General features: G+C 41.5%; 1 protein-coding gene across 2 annotated transcripts in view; it reads left to right on the top strand.

Annotated features, from left to right (window-relative positions):
- The first annotated feature begins 668 nt into the window (after positions 1-668).
- fam210b (family with sequence similarity 210 member B) overlaps positions 669-26,353 on the top strand; it is a 31,596-nt gene continuing 5,911 nt past the window's right edge. The window contains exons 1-2 of one of the 2 annotated variants that reach the window (XM_034166112.1): positions 669-1,121; positions 17,460-17,579. In XM_034166112.1, the coding sequence (XP_034022003.1) occupies positions 837-1,121; positions 17,460-17,567 (393 nt within the window). In that variant the 5' untranslated portion in view covers positions 669-836 and the 3' untranslated portion in view covers positions 17,568-17,579. Of the gene's footprint in view, positions 1,122-17,459; positions 17,664-26,353 lie in introns of those variants that run through there. The other variant, XM_034166113.1, reaches the window with a different exon arrangement.

The raw sequence follows: 26,353 nt of genomic DNA on the forward strand, positions 1-26,353 counted from the left end.
TCGCTGGACAGCACCTCCCTGAATATTGAACATTTTGTTTTCTTTTTTGGAGTGAGTGGTGAGAGATTTCACAACAGTTGCTGCTATCCAAGGGGAAACATTTTCAACTGCTGAATGCCGGAGCAACACGCCAAGTGGATGTTGTTTTTCTTTGACAAGGAGGAAAATGGAGTGCAGTGCTGAGAGACACCTGGTTTTAATCAGGGAAAATAATTAAATGACAGGCGTTTTCTTTTCTTATCTTCATGTTTAATGGGTGACAATAACTTCCATGCTTCCTGTCAGTCCGGACCACAGTTCAGTTTGGTCCAGTTCGAGACCTCTTCCTGTCTGACCAAATTTTAGTCATTTGCTCTGTTTGATTCCCTGTCAACTGAAGTGCCCTTGAGAAATATCCTTAACTCCTACTGCGCAGTTAAGCACCGTGTGTGTGATACATCATTGTAAAGCACTTTGAATGTCTGCATCAGATGGAAAACCGCTGTAGAAATAAATCCTGTTCATATGTTTGAACAAAACATTCAAAGTTGTACTTGCTATTAAACTAATATACTTTAGGAAAATTGCCATTTACATCCATTAGATGCACAATTGATCATATTTAGACATATTTAATGTTTGGTGACGCAATAAGGAAAATTGATGCGTTGCACCTTTAAGTGGCCCCGCCCCCTGCGCTGCCTGCTGTTTGTGCGTCAGATCTCATTGTTTGTCGGATCTTATTGGTCAACAAGAGGACAGCATGTCCACGCGGTCTTGGGCTCCTAAATAGTTCCTGTTTTGTTTGTCGTTCTGATCGCGGTCAGTTCAGTTTTTTTTGGCTTTTTGGGCGGACTATGCTTTGTGCGCGCGCGACGGCGCTGCACCCGGTTGTCCGGTTGGCGCGAGCCACCGCCAGCAGACTGACGTTACGTAAATGTGCACCTCCGGGTCACCTGAGGAACCCACTGACACAGCCGCTACACCTCCACACCTGGAGCACGCCACGCGCTCTTAAGTCCACGGACGTGGGTTATTCCCACAGAGGAGCTTCGCTGACGGCGATGTGGTCCACGCAGAGCGCAGCTTTGTCCACGCAGACGCGCCACACGGGAGGAGACAGGATTGACGGCGACAAAGGGGTAAATGACCCAAGTGTTTAAAGTGTCCACGCAGGACAGCCTGCTGCCGCGGGCTTTCAAACGAAAGGCTGAAAATAACGCACGAGCCCAGGCCTCGCGGCGGCACCGTGGAGCGTTTACAGCTCGTGGTCACCTGAATAGTTCACCTCCTGTCACAACCAGGGACGTATTCAAACCCGTGCTGGTCTGGGCTGTAGGACAGGTGTCCCCCCCTCTGGACACACACACACACACACACAAACATCACTGAGAACATAAGAGATATAAAAGAACACATACACCACACAAAAGAAATGCTGTTATACGGAGTATGCAAACAGGAATAATTGGTATGTGACAAAAACATTAAAGGAATTGTAACAGAAATGGTGGTTGCAAAAGCTCTTACAGAGACCTTCAAAATGGTATTTAAATATTTGTTCTATGTCAAATACAAAGAAAGTTATGAGCGTTTGAATGAATGATGGTACTCTGTCAAACCTAATTATTATCTCATTTAAATGTGTGATTTGCAACAATCCACTGTATAAACACTGTTTTCAGACAATAGTTTCCAAGATTAAAAAAGTTAATTTTGCCATGTCCGCTGTCTTGCCGACTCGACATCGGTTTTGCGGATCATAAAAATGTGCATGTGAAGGCTTCTTTCACCACTAAACATCGCAGAAAGCTATGTAATTACATGAATTAAATGTTCTATATGATTTGAAAACTGATCTTACTCACCTTCAAGGTGAATTTGTTAGCGTTTTTTTAATGCAATTTTTCAATCATGGAATTTCCCAGCTTCTACTCATCACAGGAATGCCGTTCGAAAATGAGGTTGCAGGGGGGGATTTCAACTACGTCCTCAAATAGGGGGATTCCTGATTGTCAAAAATAAACACATTCCACAAAATGCAAACTCAGCACTACAGCCTGGAATGTCTCTCAGGCCATATAAAGCTGATACATCCAGGCGCGTACCTAAATAATCCCAGATCTGGCCGCCATTTCTGGAAGGGTGCTGTGTGTGCGTCTGGCATCAGAATGAGTATTTAAACATGATGTCTCGGCTGCCTAACAAATGGTTTTATATTAAATGATTTAGGGTTATAATTAGGATAAGGTTTATGTTTTAGTTTTTCTGAAATACATAAGTTTAGAAATTTGTACAACACTTCTGCATCTGGACTTTGGTTTTGCACATTTCTGGAAGTCTTGCTCAGTAGCAGAATCCTGATTATGGTCCAGGATCAGTTCTGAATTATTTCCAATTTGCTTACTGCACAGAATAACTAGTTTAAATATTCCAACAGAACATTGTCCCATTGCATGATGGGAAATGACACCTCAGGACCTTTTCTTCATTAAAGTAAATGTTAATAATAACACCTTCTTAAAACAGGTTTCATTAAATCTGATATTTAAACAGACCTTGTGGCCCTGCAATAGATTGGAGTCTATATGATTGGCATCCTGACCAGGGTGTATCTCATCTCACGCCGTATGACGGCTGGCATAGGCTCCACCCCCCGACCTTTAATTGGAATAAGCGGTATAGAAAAAGAATGAAGGAATGATATTTAAACACAATTTAAATGACTTAATTTGGCAGGTAATTCTGTTTTCAATGAATGTATGTATTCACTTTCTCTGATTTATAACATGATTTTAAGGGTTGATGTACTCTTGAGCATCCTACCCCTGATTCTAGAATCCCACCACATTTATTCAGTATGAGTAGGTGTTTACAGGGACATTTAGTTTGCCTGAACATCAAGCTCTGATTGGCTGAATGTTCCTACGTCATCGTTGTGACCTCAGTTTTTATTTATTTTTAAAAACTTTGTAAAAAATAAAAAACATACATTTAAGAACAGCTTGGATTGAAAGTAGTTTTATTTTTTTTTCCATAATGTATTGGAGAGCAGTTCAGTTGTCAAGCAAAAATAATAGCCTAACTGCTGATTTGCATTGCATTTGTCATGAACAAGCCATTATTTTATTTAGCACCATTCAGATTTATCTGTGAGTTGCCTATAGTCTCTTTGACAGGTCCTGAAAATTTCATGGAAAAATTCCGCACGGTTCCAGAGATATGCATGAAATTTACCCCAGAAATAGCACTTTTTTTCATCAATTTTGTGTGACATTGATATTTAGCATTATCATTTAAAGTTGAATGTTAAAGAAATAACCTTGTATTTTGTCAGTTTGTTTGTGCTTCATACTAACACACAGTACTACATTTTTGTAAAGGTAGAAATGTCATTTCCTAGAAAAAACATGTTTCTAAAGCAAGGTAAAACTGTCGCAAGCGTTACAATCTAGCACATTATAGTATAGATGCACTGATAATTTCTAGCAGTGACTGAACTGAGACCAATAGAAATATTGAAACTCTGATATATAACCATATCTAAAATGATAACATTTCACAAAAAAGACCACTTTTAAATTTTGATGGTTATGTCACACTTTGGCTTCATCATTTTTGAACTAGGCCATATACAATGGATTGACTTGAATGGCCTGGAAGTGTAACTTACAAACACTAAACTTTATTATTATTTTTAGTCTTCCTTTGTTCCCAATATAAAGCCATCATTCAGAATTCTTGACATCTGCAGCAGCAGACTTTAGGAGATGATGTGAGGGGTGGATAATTTTTTTTTAATGTCGACAAAGACAGTTTGTTTAATTGAAAGAGGCAGAGTTTACACATTTTGCGCAGCGTTATATTAAAACAGCAGGTTTAGCTGTGTTAATGTAAAAAGTTAAGATTAATTCCTCTGCAATATCACACAAATTGTTCATGTTTAGCTGATTAAAACAGTAACTCTCTGCACTTTTAAATAATCCATCTCTCGCTGTCTTTAAGTTAAAACAAGAAGTTTTGCAGTTACCACGCTCAAAGCCAGTGCTGGTGGAATTTTTCAGTCTTCTCATTGAAAACAATGGAACATCCTGTTTATAGTCTGCCGCTTACTTGTGAACGCGGCGTAACAGACACACTCGGAAGGAACAACTGAAGTCACATTCGGTTGCCGTGTTACTGTTCGTTTTCATGGAAATCCACAGAAATTTGACCAAGCGCATCGTTTCCCCACATATTCTGCTTCTTTGACTGACTTGCTTTCCAAAAGGAGAAGTCATGTTGTCAGATTTTGTGTAGATTTGTGTCAGAACATTCAGGATCCCCAACTCTGTGGGAGCTTTCAGCTATCTTTGGCAGTCACAAGACGTTCAGAGGAAATCTGCTTGGTGAGATTCCAGAGTTTCTGCCTGAACAGACATAACTGTGGCGTTTTAGGAAAGTTTAGCATTGAAGCCTCAGCGACATTTTCACTGCAAAAAGGTCTAGAAGTGACTAAGAAGCAGTTTGAATATGCATCTTTTTAAAATGTGCCCTGATTTTGCCTTTTTGAGACTTGGTGGGAGGCTGTTCTTGGATCAGCTTCAGTTTTCAGACCTTGGAACACTTTTAGACACTCTGATGTGAATGCTGCTCCTCGTAGCGGTCAGCGGGCACAAAAACTGAGGTGCAAAGGAACCCGAGTGTGTAATGTTGACAGGTCAGAGTTCCCATTTTTGAAATAAAGCAGAAAAATTTACTGTCCACACTGCAGATAATACCTCTGAAGTGATTTACAAGACATCCTACGGAGATGTTAGCATGCTAACTGGTGATACGAGTGACTGATGTTGGACTGAAATCAAGTGGCCTTTGATTCCATTAAGCAGTTAAGCATGAAGGAAAAACTCCTAGTGACAGTGTCTGGTTTCTGCGTCCTGTATAATCTATCATTAAACACTGTGCTCAGTAACCGCGAGCTGGACACGCCCCGGGACCACCCATGAAGTGACAAACTCCAACTGCTTGTCACCCTCATTTGTAGCTAATCTGATGTACGGTAACGCCTCGATTTCACATACCTGTGGACAATGTTTGTAATATACTTGTACATAATCTGCTATCTAGTGTTCAATGCAAAGAAATGCATTTTTTTTCTGTTTTTAATTTAGTATTTTCCATCATTCAGTTGTGTGAAATAAGCTCACACAACATCAGACAAAAACAAGAGGGGACTAGTTTGCCTGTTAAGGCGGCAAAACGCAGCTGATATTTACAGCGTGCTAAAGTCGCTAAACTACTTATGTTTTACTTCTCCAGTTACGCTATTTGAATGCAGACAGTCAAGCAGCTGTAACAAAGGAACTAGCTTGTTAGCTTTCCAAAACTTGGAAACTTTCCCAAAACCACAGCTCAGTTCTTGGTGAAAGAATTTTCCTGAACTAAAAGGTTAGTCAAATTGACAAACTGAATTCAGAGCAGGTAATGCATATACCTGAAGAAGTGTCAACGATACACCAGGACACCCAGCCTTCCCATTGTTTACAGGTAGTGGTTGCACTGTGAAAGAACAGTCATGTTAAATTTTTTTTTTATCGTTTACGCCAAGGAACATTTTGGAACTGTATTAATGTTCTATTTTGCATTGTTGTATGCTGAATTAATTTTTTTTATAATTCTCACTGGGGTCAACAGATGGATTTTTTTAAGGGCTGATACCGATTATTGGCAAGGTTTGGAGGCCCATACCGATATTTTAGGCCGATATTTGTTTGCAGTAAAAAGTGTCAAAAAGGTGTCAAAATTTAGTGCAAAACACTCTTAACACAAAACTTTCTTTAAATGTTTTACAACTGATGGTTAATTGACAGAACCTTTCAACAAAGTGCAAGAGCTATAAATAAGATTATTATGAAGTTGAACAAATAAAAAAATATATATCTGACAATTGTCTGTCCAGTCTGCACACTGCAAGACTGACAGACAAGTCCTAAGCAAGGTGTGACAGCTGATCTCAGGTGAAAAACCAGAGCACAGTATCATAGGGCTTATAAAATGGTTGTTCGGAAAGAGGCTGATATCAAGTGTGATATGATGGGTGGTGCAATGGCCAGTAAGTCTCTGTCGAATTTGTATAGGCATGCTAGGTCTTTTAGAAGTAGGAGAATTTCATATCAAAGTAAGGTTGGTGTGGAAAATATGGCAGCATTCCTCTGTGGAGAGAGTAGAAACTTCCAGAACGACAACCATCTCTGCAGCAATCCACCAAACAGGTCTGTATGGTAGAGTGGCCGGATTGAAGACACTCCTTGGTAAAAGGTACATGGTAGCCCACCTGGAATTTTCCCAAAGTCATCTGAAGGACTCTGATCATGAGCAAAACAATTCTCTTGTCTGATGAGACAAAGATTGAACTCTTTGGTGTGAATGCCAGACATCATGTAGAGGAAACCAGGCACCATCCCTACAATGAAGCATGGTGGTGGCAGCATCATTGATTGATGGAAAGATGAATGCAGCAATGTACAGAGACATCCTGGATGAAAACCTGCTCCAGAGCGCTCTTGACCTCAGACTGGGGTGACGGTTTATTTTTCAGCAGGACAAAGACCCTAAGCACACAACCAAGATTTCAAACGAGTGGCTTCAGGACAAGTCTGTGAATGTCGTTGAGTGGCCCAGCCAGAGCCCAAACCTGAATCTGATTTAACATCTCTGGAGAGATCTGAAAATGGCTGTGCACCGACGCTCCCCATCCAACCTGATGGATCTTGAAAGGTGCTGCAAAGAGGAATGGACAAAACTGCCCAAAGATAGGTGCATCAAGCTGAAGGAGGAGCTTCGTAGATACAACTGACATCATGGAGGCTTCCACAGAAATGATGATTATCTTGCTGTCATTACGCACTATGTGGAAATGAAGTGTAACAGCCATTGCCTCTTGTTTTCAGTCATTCTACTTGAACATAAATGAGAGAGAGGCTGCGGTATATTTTGGGTTTTATTGTAGTTTTAGCTCATTAAAGATGAATAGTGCAGAGTCCCTGTGACCCATTTTTTGGGGTCATCTCCATGTTCTCAAGGCTTTATGTTCCTCAGATTAATATGGTAGATAATGGGACCAGGACAAAGGCTCCTATGTTCCCTGCACCCTATGTTCTCCAGCTCTATAAAACACATAATGGGTACATGGAAAAGATAATGATCCCCTCCCATGGGAAAGGTTTGGGTTAATGTATGTTAACAGGAAGTTGACCTAGGGATCTTGGACTCCGGGAACGCTCCCCATTTTTCTGAGTGCTGTTTGGAAATAGATCACATTTTAACAAGCTGAATCAGGATGCAAGTGAGCAGCTAGCCTAAGCGCTAACACTTTAGCAGAGCAGTTGAGTAATACTTTGACTTCTACAAAGAATTTAAAGATGTTGGCGAGACCGTCCATTTAGATGAGATAAGATAAGATGCCTTTTATTGTCATTGAATAAAATTCAACAAAATTTAAATTGCAGCTTCACCTTGTCTAGCATAAAACCATACAACAATTTAAGACAAAGGACAAAAATACACATTCAACTATATACACAGAGAATACATTAGGCAAAGAAATGCAGCAGGGAATATCAAAAAGTGCTCTACGCATAGCAACTCTATAGATAAAAGTGCTGTGTGCATGACAGTTCTACAACCCCTGGCAAAAATTATGGAATCACTGGCCTCGGAGGATGTTCATTCAGTTGTTTAATTTTGTAGAAAAAAAAGCAGATCACAGCCATGACACAAAACTAAAGTCATTTGAAATGGCAACTTTCTGGCTTTAAGAAACACTATGAGAAATCAGGAAAAAAAATTGTGGCGGTTACTTTTAGACCAAGCAGAGGGAAAAAACATGGACTCACTCAATTCTGAGGAAAAAATTATGGAATCATGAAAAACAAAAGAACGCGCCAACACATCACTAGTATTTTGTTGCACCACCTCTGGCTTTTATAACAGCTTGCAGTCTCTGAGGCATGGACTTAATGAGTGACAAACAGTACTCTTCATCAATCTGGCTCCAACTTTCTTTGATTGCTGTTGCCAGATCAGCTTTGCAGGTTGGAGCCTTGTCATGGACCATTTTCTTCAACTTCCACCAAAGATTTTCAATTGGATTAAAATCCGGACTATTTGCAGGCCATGACATTGACCCTATGTGTCTTTTGCAAGGAATGTTTTCACAGTTTTTGCTCTATGGCAAGATGCATTATCATCTTGAAAAATGATTTCATCATCCCCAAACATCCTTTCAATTGATGGGATAAGAAAAGTGTCCAAAATATCAACGTAAACGTGTGCATTTATTGATGATGTAATGACAGCCATCTCCCCAGTGCCTTTAGCTGACATGCAGCCCCATATCATCAATGACTGTGGAAATTTACATGTTCTCTTCAGGCAGTCATCTTTATAAATCTCATTGGAACGGCACCAAACAAAAGTTCCAGCATCATCACCTTGCCCAATGCAGATTTGAGATTCATCACTGAATATGACTTTCATCCAGTCATCCACAGTCCACGATTGCTTTTCCTTAGCTCATTGTAACCTTGTTTTTTTCTGTTTAGGTGTTAATGATGGCTCTCGTTTAGCTTTTCTGTATGTAAATCCCATTTCCTTTAGGCGGTATCTTACAGTTCAGTCACAGACGTTGACTCCAGTTTCCTCCCATTCGTTCCTCATTTATTTTGTTGTGCATTTTCGATTTTTGAGACATATTGCTTTAAGTTTTCTGTCTTGATGCTTTGATGTCTTCCTTGGTCTACCAGTATGTTTGCCTTTAACAACCTTCCCATGTTGTTTGTATTTGGTCCAGAGTTTAGACACAGCTGACTGTGAACAACCAACATCTTTTGCAACATTGCGTGATGATTACCCTCTTTTAAGAGTTTGATAATCTTCTCCTTTGTTTCAATTGACATCTCTCGTGTTGGAGCCATGATTCATGTCAGTCCACTTAGTGCAACAGCTGTCCAAGGTGTGATCACTCCTTTTTAGATGCAGACTAAGAAGCAGATCTGATATGATGCAGGTGTTAGTTTTGGGGATGAAAATTTACAGGGTGATTCCATAATTTATTCCTCAGAATTGAGTGAGTCCATATTTTTTTCCTCTGCTTGGTCTAAAAAAGTAACCGTTAATGACTGCCACAATTTTTTTTTTCTTGATTTCTTACAGTGTTTCTTAAGGCCAGAAAGTTGCCATTTGAAATGACTTTAGTTTTGTGTCATGTCTGTGATCTGCTTTTTTTTCTACAAAATTAAAAAACTGAATGAACATCCTCCGAGGCCAGTGATTCCATAATTTTTGCCAGGGGTTGTATAAACAAAGTGCAATGTGCCAGGAGTTGCAGACCCTGTGAATGAATAAATAAATAAATAAAACAGGCCAGATATACTAAATGCATGATTACAGTCCCTAAAAAGGTGTGTGTGTGTGTGTGTGTCGATAACTACAGAATGATGGGGTGTATATGAAAAAACTACAAGGGAGGGGGACTAGGGCTAATAGCTCTGACAGCTCTAGGAAAAAAACTGTCTCTCAGTCTATTTGTAGTAACCCTTATATTTCTGTACCGCTTGCCTGATGGAAGCGGTACAAACAGTCTGTGGCCTGGGTGACTGGGGTCCGCAGCGATAGATTTGGCCCTTTTCTTGACACGACCCTCATAAATGGGAGTCCAAGTCTGGGAGGGGGCAGCCAACAATGCCCTGTGCTGTCCTCACCACCCGCGCCAGACTCTTCTTCTCCTGGGCCGTACAGTTGCCATACCACACAATCAAACTAAGGCAGAGGATGCTCTCTATTGTGACCCTGTAAAAGTTTGCCAGCAATCAGGAGGATAGTCCAGCGCGTTTCAGTTTCCTGAGGAAGAAAACCCTTTGTTGCGCCTTCTTCACCAGATGGGAGGTGTTCATAGACCAAGACAGATCAGATGTAATATGGAGGCCCAGAAATTTGATGTTCTCTGCCTATGAGGAGGGGGACATGGTCCATTTTCTTGGCCCTCCTAAAATCCACAATGACCTCCTTGGTCACCCCTGTGTTCAGTGTCAGATTGTTAACTGAACACCACTGAATAAGCCGCTGGACTTCCTCTCTGTAGTGGGTCTCATTATTATCTGAAATGAGACCCACTACTGTGGTGTCATCTGCATACTTCACAACTGTGTTTGTGGGGTGGATGGCAGTACAGTCGTGTGTGCAAAGAGTAAAGGGGGCTGGGCTAAGCACACAGCCTTGCGGAGTGCCTGTGTTAAGGACCAGAGAAGGTCACTTATTCTCACCACCTGAGACCTATTGGTGAGGAAGTCTCTGATCCAAGAGAACAGCAGCACAGGCAAACCCAACTGGTGTACCTTCAGTGTCAGCTTGTCTGGGATGACTGTTAAAGCTGAGCTGAAGTCTACAAATAGCATCCTACCATATGTGGTTAGGGTGCTGCAGATGAGTTAGGGCTGTGTGCAGAGTGATGGAAACAGCATCCTCTGTTGAACGGTTCCCTCTATAAGCGACTGAAGGCTGTCCAGGTCCGCAAGGAATGAGTCCTCTGTATACCTTAGAAGAATCCGCTCAAAGCATTTCATGATTACCGGGATCAGAGCAACAGGCCGGTAATCATTCAGGCAGGTGATGGATGTCTTCTTTGGTATCAGTATTATGATGGAGGACTTGACGCACCCAGGAACCTTGGCCAGGCGCAAAGACAGATTGAAAATATCTGAAAACACTAGTGCTAGTTGATTAGCACATGTTCTCAGAGTCCGACCCGACACCCCATCTGGTCCTGCAGCCTTGCGGACGTTAATCCTCTGCAATGTAGACATCACCTGATGGTGCTGCAGGACAAGGGGCTGATGCTGCTCTCCATGTTGGGGTAAATGTACAGCCTCCCTGCTCTTTGAAGTGTCAAAATGGGCAAAGAAGTTGTTCAATGTGTCAGGCAGGGTGGGGTCATGGCTGGCCAGTTGATTCTTGCGCTTATAATCCGTCATGGTCCTGATGCCTCGCCACATATTCTGCGGGTCCTTATTATTGAAATGCTCCTCTATGCGCTGTTTATACTGGAATTTTGCCTGCTTAATTCCATTCCTCAGTTCAGATCGAGCCCTGCAGTAAACCAGCCTGTCTCCAGCCCGGTACGCAGCATCTTGGGCCTTCAGCAGGGACCGTACTGTGCTATCCAACCATGGTTTCTGATTGGGAAACTCCTTAATGATCTTTACAGGGAGGATAGCATCAGTACAGAACTGGATGTAACCCAGGACAGATGATGTATATTCTTCCAGGTCTGCCCCTTCCCTAAACACACTCCAGTCCGTATCCTCAAAACAGTCCTGTAGTGCGGAGGAGGCCTCATCAGACCAAACTTGAACTGTCCTGGTGGTTGGCTTTGATCTACATGCCAGAGGCTTATAAGCAGGAATCAGCTCCACTGAACTGTGGTCGGACATGCCCAGATGTGGTGCTGCTACAGCCTTGTAAGCACCAGGAATATTACAATGACTATGATTACAACCTGATCCAAAATATTATTGTCTCTGGTAGGGAAGTTTATGTACTTATGAAATTTAGGAAACACTGCCTTTAATTCAACATGATTAAAATCTCCAGCCGCAATCACAGCCGCCTCTGGGTTGGCGTTCATCTGCTCATTAACCAGGCCGTACAGCGCCTCTAACGCTACTTTAGCATTCGCCCGTGGTGGTATATAGATAGACGAGAGCTCTCTCACCTGCTTAAAAGGTCTGCATTCACCGCCAAGTATTCCAAATCAGCAGAGCAGAATGTTACAACAGTATATGTGGCTGTGCACCAAAGACTGTTTACATACAGTGCCAGGTATCATGATGACTGAAAGATCATAAGAGATGATCCATTAAGCTGTTGTTGGTAAGGGTGTTGTCTTGTCTGCTTGTTTTGTCAAAGCTAAGCGAATCATCTTTAGTGCTAAAGGGCTTCAAACAGCAGGTATGACGGGAAAATAATTTGAGAAACATAAACGTTAAAGTGACTTGGTTATGGTTGTGATTAACACGTGTATTTCCAAAGATAAGTTATTTTTAAAACACTGAAGATAAAATGAGTAATTTCTGAACTAGTGATGTTTGTTTTTACAGCAGCAAAAGACTCAGTCGATCCTACAGCTGGATTTGAATAACAAAACTGATGCCAACTCTAATTAAGCTTTAGCTTTTTAAAACTCATTAGAAATGTATAAGGTTGCATTGTTTTTCTTTTTACTTGCATTTTGCTTTTGAGTATGTGACAGTCTGGGGGACAAGAACAGTATTTCATTTGTCCATGATCGATAGTAATTCTGATATTCTCTTGCCGTGGAACGATGCGTCACATATCGTGATAATCTTATGTTGGGGTCTGTATCAAATCGAACCGTTTTTATGCGTATCATGATACCATGAAAAATCGGCTACTATATGGAAGGAATAATGATTCTTGCAAAGGAATCTTAAATTACTTATAAAATACACAAATCGGACACAAATAACATCAAGGATTATAATTTATACTTCAGAATAATTTGTTTCTTTAAACATGCACCACAGATGACCTTCTAAATAACTACTGTGAACGGCGACATAAATATGGATCGAATCACAATAGGCGGATCATGATATGTATCGTATCGTTCAACGCCTGATATTCTCCCCTTGCTCACTCACCACAAAAAGTCACACCTCTTTATCATATGATGGTTTTTTTATATTAAATTTTATATACTATAGGTTGGTTCAGTGCCAAGGTATGTTTGTGGTATTGTGTCAAACTTAGAAATTCTGATGTTGTGAGAACACTAGTTCAAGTATGCTGCCTGCAGTTAGTTGTTTTGGTTAAGACCAGATACTTTGACACATTATAATAGTTAGGATTTAGAGTTTTAGCTTTTCCCTTCCGTGTGTGTGTGTTTGTTTGCATACCACTGTGACTTGCTGTACGTGCATGTGTTTCAAAGCTGTTATCAGACACAGCAGTCTCGCTCTTCTCCTCCTCCATGCCCTCCCTGCAGCATGTCGCTCACATGACCTTCCCACACTGCTGCCAGCCTTTGGATTCAGTTCAGCCCGGCTGATTCAGCCTGATCTCCTCTCCAAAGCAGAGGTCTGCTCCCTCTCCCACTCAGGCCTCACTATTGTCCTCTGTTGGCAGGCCACTCAATGCGTCACCAGGCTACAGCTTCAGCGAGCAAGCTTGGGTCAAATTTAAAAAGACAAATTGCAGCTGAGAGAAAAGCAGAACTTGTTTTCTGCTTCATCACTGCTGATCTGTTGACTGATTGTGTAACAGAGGGCCATGAAGCCAAGCAGAAATGGCTGTTGATTTCAGTGATTAATTTGACAAGACTTAATCGTTTAGTATGGTGGCCTTGAAGTGCAACATCAACAACATTTCATCAACACAACAACAGAAGGCATTTGTGCAATGGCACAATGTTATGCGCAATACTGACATTTTGGAAGTCATTTTGACAATTTTTTTTTAACATCTGTAATTCAGAAATATACAATTGACTAAATGTTGCTGCTCCATTGCAACATTTGTATCAGAGTATTTTCTGATAATTCTGTGTTTTGTTTTTATTTGTTTGTGTGGCCAAAGCAAATAGTCACATGACTGAGTCTGGTCTGCTTTTTTTTTTTTTTCCTTTCTATAATCAAAATGTCGGGTGGTGGCCACGTGGTTAACGTGCTTGGTTTCAGTGCAGAAGGTTCCGGGGTTCAAATCCCACCCCTGCCACATTTCTCCATGTTGTGTCAGGAAGAGCATCCGGTGTAAAACCTGTGCCAATTCAACATGCAGATCCACCTTGGATTTGCTGTGGCGACCCCGAGTGCAAACAAGGGAGCAGCCGAAATGTCTGCAGGAGCTTTTCCTTCCCACTGTCACTAATGTGCTTAGTGGTGTTGTTGGTGAGGTTTAAACCTTGCTTGTGTCCAGTGACTTGGGGTGAATTGTGTTGTGATTTGGCACTGTATAAAATAAATTGTCTTGAAATCTTTCTTAATATTTTGTAAAGCAAGTCAACACAAAACTTTCTTAAAATGTCAGCTTGAGAGTTACATTGCCAGCAACCAACTCACTTTTTTAGTTTTTCATACCCTTTAAAATCCATAGAGGTAATCAATAGGAGTCTCTGAAACAACAAATGCTAACATCTTGTAAGTCACTTTTCTTTTTTTTTAATATGAAAGTGGTTGAAACCAGCATTCAGGTGACACATTTACAAAAGCAGAGTTTCTGTTTGCAGAAAAGCACCTGCAGTCAAAACCAGAAAGTAACTGAAGTTGATGGTTTGACATCAGCGTGTTGCACGCCGGGGTGGAGCTCACAGCCTGACAGAATGTAGATTGTGTTTAAACACTCAGTTTGACTAAGATTATTTAAAGTCCAATGACATTCTGATAACAGCGGGGGGGGCCTTGAATGTTGACCTTTTGGAGGCACTGTTAAAACTATACAACTTGTCTGGCAGCTTTTATACTTCATCAGAAACGCTCAAGGTTTTAGTCATGGAGACAATAATTTCAACTTTGCAATATTTGATTTTATACAGTCAGTGAGCCCCACATGCACGGTCAGTGTATAGGTGGAGTCTTGCAGTTTTTTTTTTTAAATTAACGGTGCACGCTGCATGGGTGTGTCCCGCCTGTTGCTGGATGATGCCTGCAGTTCTTGTGACATGTGACAGGCTCTTTATGTGTCTTTCAGATGGTGACTGACTGTTCTTAATTGGATGTGTGTCAGCTGTTAATCAAAAAACCCTCTAGCGCGCTCTTTAATTTAGCCAACTCAACTACACTCCCTAGTGGAAGCAGGTCAAAGGTCCAGGCTTTGACCTGCTTCCACTGCTGGGTGTTAAAAAAACCCTTCTAAATTTTCAAGAGTCTCTTTTGCAGTAGCAGATTTCAGCTCTGTCCAAAGGTTGCAGTGGAGAACAAATATTTTGCTTCCTGAGCACGTTTGGGTGTACTTTATGGATTTTTAGGCTGCAGATTGTGAAAGTCACCTCAAACGTCTCCTTCCATGCGCTGTTTTGTCGATATAACTGAAACAGAAAATATTGTGGCAGACGAGCAGTAAAAGCTGCTTGTACTTACAGATGCTCTTTGGATGCATGTTGTTCAGGAAATGGTCTTGTTAGAAAACTTAATGACTTAGGTGATTCAGTGTGTTACAATTATACAACCCCTGGCAATAATTATGGAATCACCGGCCTCGGAGGATGTTCATTCAGTTGTTTAATTTTGTAGAAAAAAAGCAGATCACAGACATGACACAAAACTAAAGTCATTTCAAATGGCAACTTTCTGGCTTTAAGAAACACTATAAGAAATCACGAAAAAAAAAATTGTAGCAGTCAGTAACGGTTACTTTTTTAGACCAAGCAGAGGGAAAAAACATGGACTCACTCAATTCTGAGGAAAAATTATGGAATCACCCTGTAAATTTTCATCCCCAAAATTAACACCTGCATCAAATCAGATCTGCTCGTTAGTCTGCATCTAAAAAGGAGTGATCACACCTTGGAGAACTGTTGCACCAAGTGGACTGACATGAATCATGGCTCCAACACGAGAGATGTCAATTGAAACAAAGAAGAGGATTATCAAACTCTTAAGAGGGTAAATCATCACGCAATGTTACAAAAGATGTTGGTTGTTCACAGTCAGCTGTGTCTAAACTCTGGACCAAATACAAACAACATGGGAAGGTTGTTAAAGGCAAACATACTGGTAGACCAAGGAAGACATCAAAGCGTCAAGACAGAAAACTTAAAGCAATATGTCTCAAAAAATCGAAAATGCACAAGAAAACAAATGAGGACGAATGGGAGGAAACTGGAGTCAACGTCTGTGACCGAACTGTAAAAAACCGCCTAAAGGAAATGGGATTTACATACAGAAAAGCTAACGAAAGCCATCATTAAACCTAAACAGAAAAAAAACAAGTTACAATGAGCTAAGGAAAAGCAATCGTGGACTGTGGATGACTGGATGAAAGTCATATTCGGTGATGAATCTTGAATCTGCATTGGGCAAGGTGATGATGCTGGAACTTTTGTTTGGTGCCGTTCCAATGAGATTTATAAAGATGACTGCCTGAAGAGAACATAAATTTCCACAATCATTGATGATATGGGGCTGCATGTCAGGTAAAGGCACTGGGGAGATGGCTGTCATTACATCATCAATAAATGCACACGTTACGTTGATGTTTTGGACACTATTCTTATCCATCAATTGAAAGGATGTTTTGGGATGATGAAGTCATTTTTCAAGATGATAATGCATCTTGCCATAGAGCAAAAACTGTGAAAACATTCCTTGCAAAAAGACACACAGGGTCAATGTCATGGCCTGCAAATAGTCCGGATCTTAATCCAATTGAAAATCTTTGGAAGTTGAAGAAAATGGTCCATGACAAGGCTCCAACCTGCAAAGCTGATCTGGCAACAGCAATCAGAGAAAGTTGGAGCCAGATTGATGAAGAGTACTGTTTGTCACTCATTAGTCCATGCCTCAGAGACTGCAAGCTGTTATAAAAGCCAGAGGTGGTGCAACAAAATACTAGTGATGTGTTGGAGCGTTCTTTTGTTTTTTCATGATCCATAATTTTTCCTCAGAATTGAGTGATTCCATATTTTTTTCCCTCTGCTTGGTCTAAAAAGTAACCGTTACTGACTGCCACAAATTTTTTTCCTGATTCTTATAGTGTTTCCTAAAGCCAGAAAGTTGCCATTTGACATGACTTTAGTTTGTGTCATGTCTTGTGATCTGCTTTTTCTACAAAATTAAACAACTGAATGAACATCCTCCGAGGCCGGTGGATTCCATAATTTTTGCCAGGGTGTTGTATGATTTAAACTTGAGTAGATTCAATAGATTTAATGTCTCCAAATTCTTATGTGACGCAGCATGAAGTACATTGGTGTTTGTGATGTTTCCGTATGCAGTAGATGCTTTGATTGCGACATTGAAAAGCTGAGCGAGGACTCTGAATGTCTGGGTTTGTGATCGTCTTGGATCAAGACTAAAATTCAGTCTTTTTGGTCCTCAGTCTTTGAAATCAAGAGAAGGGTTTCTGGAGTTGACATTGCTGGATAGAGATGTTTGATGATGCTAATGCTTTGCAGAAGAACAAAGGTCCAGGTGTTTTAGGCCCTCCTACTTCCTGTCTTACTGTGTGGTTCTGAGACTTGGACACCAACCATGTCTTTGATATTTTGATTTTTTATGAAAAAATGAACATTTACTTTGGAATACATGAGTATCACTTGCATTGTGGGTGGATGACGGCTACAATATTTTGGCTGTATAGTGCACTCTTTCTGTACATGATCCAGGTTGCATATCCTCAGTGTTGAGGTCAAGGGATGCACGTTTCACCTGGCTGTGGTAGACACATGGTTACCGGTTAGCAGTCTAATTTTCATCATCTGTTTCTAGGAGGAGAAGAATTTAAAAAGAGGCTTTGACTACCACACCTCGCCTCCGGAGAGGTCCCCGAGCACACAGAACCAGGAGATCACAAACCCAGTCAGACCCAGCAGCTAAAGAATGTCTTCAAGGGAGTATGGAGCTGTTGGAGTCTGTTTTCCACATCGGGATCTCCCTAATGTCCCTCGGAATGTTCTATGTCCTCCTATCCAGGTAACAGATTACCGCTTGTGTTAATGGAGAGGATCTGGTGTGAACCGTGTAGAGTGGAGTTTTGGAGAATACATTAGGGATTAACATGCTTGATTGGAAATGCTTAATGTCTTGTACTTTGAGAAAATGCCAACCAAAAGTAACCTTGATGCCAGTGTGACATTGTGCCTCTTTCACATATGTACTCGTACCCTGAACTTGTCTATATGGTGACCAGAGGAGGCGTACTGCTCAGAGGTGCCCCACTAACCCTGTATGCGTTAGCCACCTGCAGAAGATCTCCTACGGGTACAGAGGCAAACACACCGGTGGCTTCTCGTCCTCCTTTGGGTGCCTGCTGGTGATAAATCACAGAGCTGATGGTTGTGTTTTAGGTTTTCAAGCCAAATGGCTTTAGCTATACAAGAGCTACTGACTGGTATCTGTGATTTATTTAAAGAAAAAAAAAATAGTCCATCTAAACTGCTTCACCCGTGGAATTTAAAACAAAAAAAAAATGTCAGGATAATACCTCTATAATTTATTTGTTAGTGTTAAGTCTTAAGCAATGTTCAGATCTTTTTTTTTCTGTTGAGGACGAGCTATAATGTGAGATAAAGGTGCAGTATGCCCCCTATGTTATGTTTATGCTTAAAACCACACTCGATGAATGACGACAGTGTTGACAACTCTTCAGTAAGAAAAAGTAGGTATTGGCTGTCCTAAAAGTCACTAGAAGGTCGCTAAATGACATAATCTAATTTGCATATTATTTGCATGGTATTACTCATCACAGATGCTGTAGGGGAAAAAATGTTGTGGGACGATCATAATGCATTATTAACGTTTTAATATGTTTGGGTAAATTCCATATTCATAAACACAGAGTATTGAAAAGGAATTTACAGATTTCTGTCTGAATTTGAACAATATATAAGCAGTATTAAGCTTATAGACTCTCCCAAATGTCTTAAAACTGTCACGCTCTAAGGAATTTTTTGAAGAGAATTAATGTAAAGATGCCTTTACTTTGTTATTGTACTATTTTTTTTTTTTTCTCTCTCTCTCTCTTGTGACAGACAAAAAAGGTGAGTAAAATACCTTCATAATATTTAGAACTACAAATAAACTTGATTGTTGGTTTGTTTGTTTATTTGCATTAAAAGTGGCCATCATTCTCAAAATAACATAACTTCTCAAGGCCAGGGATCCTCACAGTCTGGAGAGTTAGTCACAGTGCAGCAAACGAGGTGAGTAAGCTGAGCGAGTCAGTCAGGTTTGACATTCAATGCAGGAACTGCCACGGAGGCATCTCACGTGCGTGTTTGAACAAGGAGTGTAGATTTCCCTCCGCTCAGTGCTTTGCAATAGGGCTCTGTGGCTTTTTAGCAGCAGCAGCGGAGGTGGGGAGACCCGCTGCCGCTCGGTGAGAACAGAGACTAGATCTGAGTCACCAAACACCAGAAAAGTCTCCAGTGACGCTAGATTTGTCGCTAGTCGCTTTTGAGAAAAGTCGTCGAGGATTTGGAAAGTTGCCAGATTTAGCGAGAAAGTCGCCAAGTTGGCAACACTGGATGACAACAATCACACACTGTTAAATTGTGCAATGTAACTTTTGCAAAAAATAAACAAGGAAAGTTAGTGTAGGAAAGAACAATAACTAAGGATAACATTCAGAATGTCCTCCCAAGTATGTTACCAAATTAATTGTGATATATTGACATGTCCTGCGAAAAAACTGGACATCATTGACAGTCCTACAAATTGGTTGGACTGAATCTTAAATAAACTTTATCCTGCCAGCTCACAAAATCAGATTTCACAATTGTTCAGGGTCGTCCAGTACACCTCAGCATTTGGATTTGTCAGTTGCTCTTCCTGACTCAACTCCAGTTTTACCTGGAAAAACAAATGGACCTTGGTCTTCCATCCAAAGAGGCTACTAACTGGGATCCACCCTCCTTAACCTCTGAGATCTGACAGGATCAGGCTGATACAAGTTAAGAGATGCGTTAGTTAATTGGGGGAGGTGATGGTCTAGTGGTTAAGCGTTGGGCTTGAGACCAGAGGATACTGGTTTCAAATCGCAGCCTAACTGGAAAATCACTAAGGGCCCTTGGGCAAGGTCCTTAATCCCCTAGTTGCTCCCGGTGTGTAGTGGGTGCCTTGTATAGCAGCAGCCTGACATCGGGTTGAATGTGAGGCATTATTTGTAAAGCGCTTTGAACGTCTGATGCAGATGGAAAAGCACAATATGAATGCAATCCATTTACCATTAAACTGTAAATATTCATACTCTGAGAAGGACTTCTTCTGCCTCTACTGGTGGTTGGCTCTCACTGCGGTATTGTATCACTTCCTGTTCCGGAGCACAGCGGTGTTTTACTGTTTAATCTACGTAGTTAGATTGATCTAGTTAACTAGATAACGATTTGTTTCATAGTGTAATCTTCACGTGCCTTAACTAAAGCACTCCCTCTGCTGAATCACCTCTAAATTATTTACACATTATTCACTTTGTGTGTTTTTATGAATCCGCTAGCTTAGCGCAGCTACTAGCTCTTAGCCGGTTTAGCATGACGGCTTCTCCTGTCTCTCCCGCACTTTTCTGCTCTGGGTGTGAAATGTTTAGTTATTCCTCGGCCTCCTTTAGCAGTAATGGTACTTGTAATAAGTGTAGCTTATTTGTAGCTTTGGAGGCCAGGCTGGGCGAATTGGAGACTCGGCTCCGCACCTTGGAAAATCCTACAGCTAGCCAGGCCCCTGTAGTCAGTGCAGACCAAGGTAGCTTAGCCGCTGTTAGTTCCCCTCCAGCAGATCCCGAGCAGCCGGGAAAGCAGGCCGACTGGGTGACTGTGAGGAGGAAGCGTAGTCCTAAACAGAAGCCCCGTGTACACCACCAACCCGTTCACATCTCTAACCGTTTTTCCCCACTCGGCGACACACCCGCCGAGGATCAAACTCTGGTTATTGATGAGTCTGTTTTGAGAAATGTGAAGTTAACGACACCAGCAACCATAGTCAATTGTCTTCCGGGGGCCAGAGCAGGCGACATCGAAGGAAATTTTAAACTGCTGGCTAAGGCTAAGTGTAAATTTGGTAAGATTGTAATTCACGTCGACAGTAATGACACCCGGTTACGCCAATCGTCACTAAAATTAACATTGAATCTGTGTGTAACTTTGCAAAAACAATGTCGGACTCTGTAGTTTTCTCTGGGCCCCTCCCCAATCGGACCGGGAGTGACATGATTAGCCGCATGTTCTCCTTGAATTGCTGGCTGTCTGAGTGGTGTCCAAAAAATGAGGTGGGCTTCATAGATAATTGGCAAAGCTTCTGGGGAAAACCTGGTCTTGTTAGGAGAGACGGCATCCATCCCACTTTGGATGGAGCAGCTCTCATTTCTAGAAATCTGGCCAATTTTATTAAATCCTCCAAACCGTGACTACCCAGGGTTGGGACCAGGAAGCAGAGTCGTAGTCTTACACACCTCTCTGCAGCTTCTCTCCCCCTGCCATCCCCCCAATACCCCATCCCCATAGAGACGGTGCCTGCTCCCAGACCACTGGGAGTAAAAATCTATTTAAGCATAAAAATTCAAAAAGAAAAAATAATATAGCACCTTCAACTGCACCACAGACTAAAACAGTTAAATGTGGTCTATTAAACATTAGATCTCTCTCTTCGAAGTCCCTGTTAGTAAATGATATAATAATTGATCAACATATTGATTTATTCTGCCTTACAGAAACCTGGTTACAGCAGGATGAATATGTTAGTTTAAATGAGTCAACACCCCTGAGTCACACTAACTGTCAGAATGCTCGTAGCACGGGCCGAAGAGGAGGATTAGCAGCAATCTTCCACTCCAGCTTATTAATTAATCAAAAACCCAGACAGAGCTTTAATTCATTTGAAAGCTTGACTCTTAGTCTTGTCCATCCAAATTGGAAGTCCCAAAAACCAGTTTTATTTTTTGTTATCTATTGTCCACCTGGTCGTTACTGTGAGTTTCTCTGTGAATTTTCGGATCTTTTGTCTGACTTAGTGCTTAGCTCAGATAAGATAATTACAGTGGGCGATTTTAACATCCACACAGATGCTGAGAATGACAGTCTCAACACTGCATTTAATCTATTGTTAGACTCGATTGGCTTTGCTCAAAATGTAAATGAGTCCACCCACCACTTTAATCATACCTTAGATCTTGTACTGACTTATGGTATGAATTGAAGACTTAACAGATTCCTGAAACCCCCTTCTGTCTGATCATTTCTTAATAACATTTACATTTACTCTGATGGACTACCCCAGTGGGGAATAAGTTTCATTACAGTAGAAGTCTTTCAGAAAGCGCTGTAACTAGGTTTAAGGTATGATTCCTTCTTTAGTTCTCTAATGCCATATACCAACACAGGGCAGAGTAGCTACCTAAACTATGTGAGTGAGATAGATTATCTTGTCAGTAGTTTTACATCCTCATTGAGGACAACTTTGGATGCTGAGCCTTAAATCAGAAGTGCCTGACTCCTTGGTATAACTCACAAACTCGCAGCTTAAAGCAGATAACCCGTAACTTGGAGAGGAAATGGCGTCTCACTAATTTAGAAGATCTTCACTTAGCCTGGAAAGAGTCTGTTGCTCTATAAAAAAGCCCTCCATAAAGCTAGGACATCTTACTACTCATCACTTATTGAAGAAAATAAGAACAACCCCAGGTTTCTTTTCAGCACTGTAGCCAGGTTGACAAAGAGTCAGAGCTCTATTGAGCCGAGTATGTTGTGTGGGCCGCCAGAAGAGGAGGTACTGCTGGCCCACCACCAGAAGGCGCCCTGCCTGAAGTGCGGGCTTCAGGCACGAGAGGGCGCTGCCGCCTCAGGAACAAGCCGTGGTGACAGCTGTCACCCATCATCTGTGACAGCTGTCACTAATCCATACATCTGGTATAAAAGCAGGAAGACACCTCCACCAAACTGCCGAGATATCATCTTCATCTGGAGGTAATACTCTCAGCCCCTTTTGTGTGTTTGCAGGAGAACCGGTCATTTTTGAGGAGGCTGTGCAAGACGGCGCTCCTTTTCAGCTGAGACCGCTGCAACGCGCTGAGTGAGAGGTGGAGGTGGCATTCCCACCATTGTTACTGGGTGTTCACACACCCATCCTTTGACTGTCTTTTGCTTTCTGCCAGCAGTACCAGATCCGACACGCCGGGAAGGTGGCCACCTGGGGACTCCGGGACTTGGCGGCTCCAGTATTCCTTGGGTTCAGGTGGCGGTGGAAATCGTGTGGTTCCGGTTCGTTTCCAGACGGGCATCGCCTATCGTCGAGCCTGCCCACACGACACCTTTTATTAATTGACTGTTGCACATTCTGATTCTGCTGTGTTTGGTTGTGACATTCACACCAGTAAAGTGTTATAATTTGACTCCTTCCATTGTCCGTTCATTTACGCCCCCTGTTGTGGGTCCGTGTCACTACACTTTCCCAACAGAGTATTCCTTTAACTTTAACTAGTAATGACTTCATGACTTTCTTTGCTAATAAAATTTTAACTATTAGAGAAAAAATTACTCATAACCATCCCAAAGACATATCGTTATCTTTGGCTGCTTTCAGTGATGCCGATATTTGGTTAGACTCTTTCTCTCTGATTGTTCTGTCTGAGTTATTTTCATTAGTTACTTCCTCCAAACCATCAACATGTCTATTAGACCCCATTCCTACCAGGCTGCTCAAGGAAGCCCTACCATTAATTAATGCTTCGATCTTAAATATGATCAATCTATCTTTATTAGTTGGCTATGTACCACAGGCTTTTAAGGTGGCAGTAATTAAACCATTACTTAAAAACCCATCACTTGACCCAGCTATCTTAGCTAATTATAGGCCAATCTCCAACCTTCCTTTTCTCTCAAAAATTCTTGAAAGGGTAGTTGTAAAACAGCTAACTGATCATCTGCAGAGGAATGGTCTATTTGAAGAGTTTCAGTCAGGTTTTAGAATTCATCATAGTACAGAAACAGCATTAGTGAAGGTTACAAATGATCATCTTTTGGCCTCAGACAGTGGACTCATCTCTGTGCTTGTCCTGTTAGACGTCAGTGCTGCTTTTGATAGTGTTGACCATAGAATTTTATTACAGAGATTAGAGCATGCCATAGGTATTAAAGGTACTGCGCTGTGGTGGTTTGAATCATATTTATCTAATAGATTACAATTTGTTCATGTAAATGGGGAATCTTCTTCACAGACTAAGGTTAATTATGGAGTTCCACAAGGTTCTGTGCTAGGACCAATTTTATTCACTTTATACATGCTACCCTTAGGCAGTATTATTAGACACCATTGCTTAAATTTTCATTGTTACGCAGATGATACCCAGCTTTATCTATCCATGAAGCCAGAGGACACACACCAATTAGCTAAACTGCAGGATTGTCTTACAGACATAAAGACATGGATGACCTCTAATTTCCTGCTTTTAAACTCGGATAAAACTGAAGTTATTGTACTTGGCCACACAAATCTTAGAAACATGGTGTCTAACCAGATCCTTACTCTGTATAGCATTACCCTGACCTCTAGTAATACTGTGAGAAATCTTGGAGTCATTTTTGATCAGGATATGTCCTTCAGTGCGCATATTAAGCAAATATGTAGGACCGCTTTTTTGCATTTGTGCAATATCTCTAAAATTAGAAAGGTCTTGTCTCAGAGAGATGCTGAAAAACTAATTCATGCATTTATTTCCTCTAGGCTGGACTATTGTAATTCATTAATATCAGGTTGTCCTAAAAGTTCCCTGAAAAGCCTTCAGTTAATTCAAAATGCTGCAGCTAGAGTACTGACGGGGTCTAGAAGGAGAGAGCATATTTCACCCATATTGGCCTCTCTTCATTGGCTTCCTGTTAATTCTAGAATAAAATTTCTAGATAGAATAGAAATTCTTCTTCTTACTTATAAGGTTTTGAATAATCAGGTCCCATCTTATCTTAGGGACCTCTTAGTACCATATCACCCCAATAGAGCGCATGGCTCTCAGACTGCAGGCTTACTTGTAGTTCCTAGGGTTTTTAAGAGTAGAATGGGAGGCAGAGCCTTCAGCTTTCAGGCTCCTCTCCTGTGGAACCAGCTCCCAATTCGGATCAGGGAGCCAGACACCCTCTCTACTTTTAAGATTAGGCTTAAAACTTTCCTTTTTGCTAAAGCTTATAGTTAGGGCTGGATCAGGTGACCCTGAACCATCCCTTAGTTATGCTGTTATAAACATAGACTGCTGGGGGGTTCCCATGATACACTGAGTGTTTCTTTTTGCTCTGTATGCACCACTCTGCATTTAATCATTAGTGATTGATCTCTACTCCCTTCCACAGCATGTCTTTTTCCTGGTTCTCTCCCTCAGCCCCAACCAGTCCCAGCAGAAGACTGCCCCTCCCTGAGCCTGGTTCTGCTGGAGGTTTCTTCCTGTTAAAAGGGAGTTTTTCCCTTCCCACTGTCGCCAAGTGCTTGCGCACAGGGGGTCGTTTTGACCGTTGGGGTTTTTCCGTAATTATTGTATGGCTTTGCCTTTACAATATAAAGCGCCTTGGGGCAACTGTTTGTTGTGATTTGGCGCTATATAAATAAAATTGATTTGATTTGATAAGTCTGTCTCAGTTTTGCTGACCAGCCATTGAAATACAGCAAGGTCATTTCATTGGGGCTCAAAGATCAGAACAGGTGTTTACAATAAATTTCATGAAGTTCATTTGCAGCAAATAGAAACATGATCTGAGTGGTTACTGAGACCTGAGCACTGAGTGAATTCACTCAGTACTCTGGCTGGTGTTAAGAATTACTATGGTAATACTTGACATTCAGTTTATTTCTTTTATACAGCACCAAATCACAACAAAGCTGCCTTAAGGCGCTTCACATGAGTAAGGTGTAACCTTACCAATCCCGAGTGCAAGCACACAGGCGACAGTCGTAATGGAAAAACTCCCTCTTATGATGTTGAGGAAGAAACCTGAAGCAGACCAGAGTCAGAGGGGTGACCCACTGCTTATGCATATCAGTTACAAGGGTTTCACAAAGTTTTTACCAAGCTGAAGAAACAAGAAACCAAAAAACCAGAATTGCATCAACAAACAAAGTGCATTGTTGAGATGAGCACATAATCATTGGCGCCACAGGCAGGGAGTCCAGCACCCTGGGGTGCAGGGCCAGTGTCCATCCATTACGTCATCAGTGACTTCACAGCACAAGCTGTCCTCTTGAATGATTACATTCCAGAAGTGTGCAGTATGTGCTGCATCAGCTTCAGCCATGGCATTTCATGGTCAGTCCAGCGCCCTGTTGTGCGCAGTTGACAGCCTTGCACGATGTCATCAGTACTCTGTCCCAGAATCCATCTTCCCGAAATAACTGCACCTAAGGTATGAGTTCACCAGCAGTAAAGCTAGGCCTGAGCTTCACTAACAGACCCAGAATTTGGATGAAGTGAGTCCGAGACCTGTTCCGTTGCTAGTAAGATGATGTAAAGGGATAGGAAGCATAGTTCCATACTATGCCAGCATGCTAGCCATACGAGAGGGAGAATAGGTGCATGTTTAGTTTGTACTAGACTGTCTCTACAAAATCGGACTGTTTTATCTCCTTAGGGAGATCATTCCACAAAACAGGGGCATGATAAGAAAAGGTACGTAGATTTTAATTAGGTCAGCTAAGTA

This window comes from Thalassophryne amazonica, chromosome 3, assembly GCF_902500255.1.
Source record: "Thalassophryne amazonica chromosome 3, fThaAma1.1, whole genome shotgun sequence".
Classification (NCBI taxonomy): domain Eukaryota; kingdom Metazoa; phylum Chordata; class Actinopteri; order Batrachoidiformes; family Batrachoididae; genus Thalassophryne; species Thalassophryne amazonica.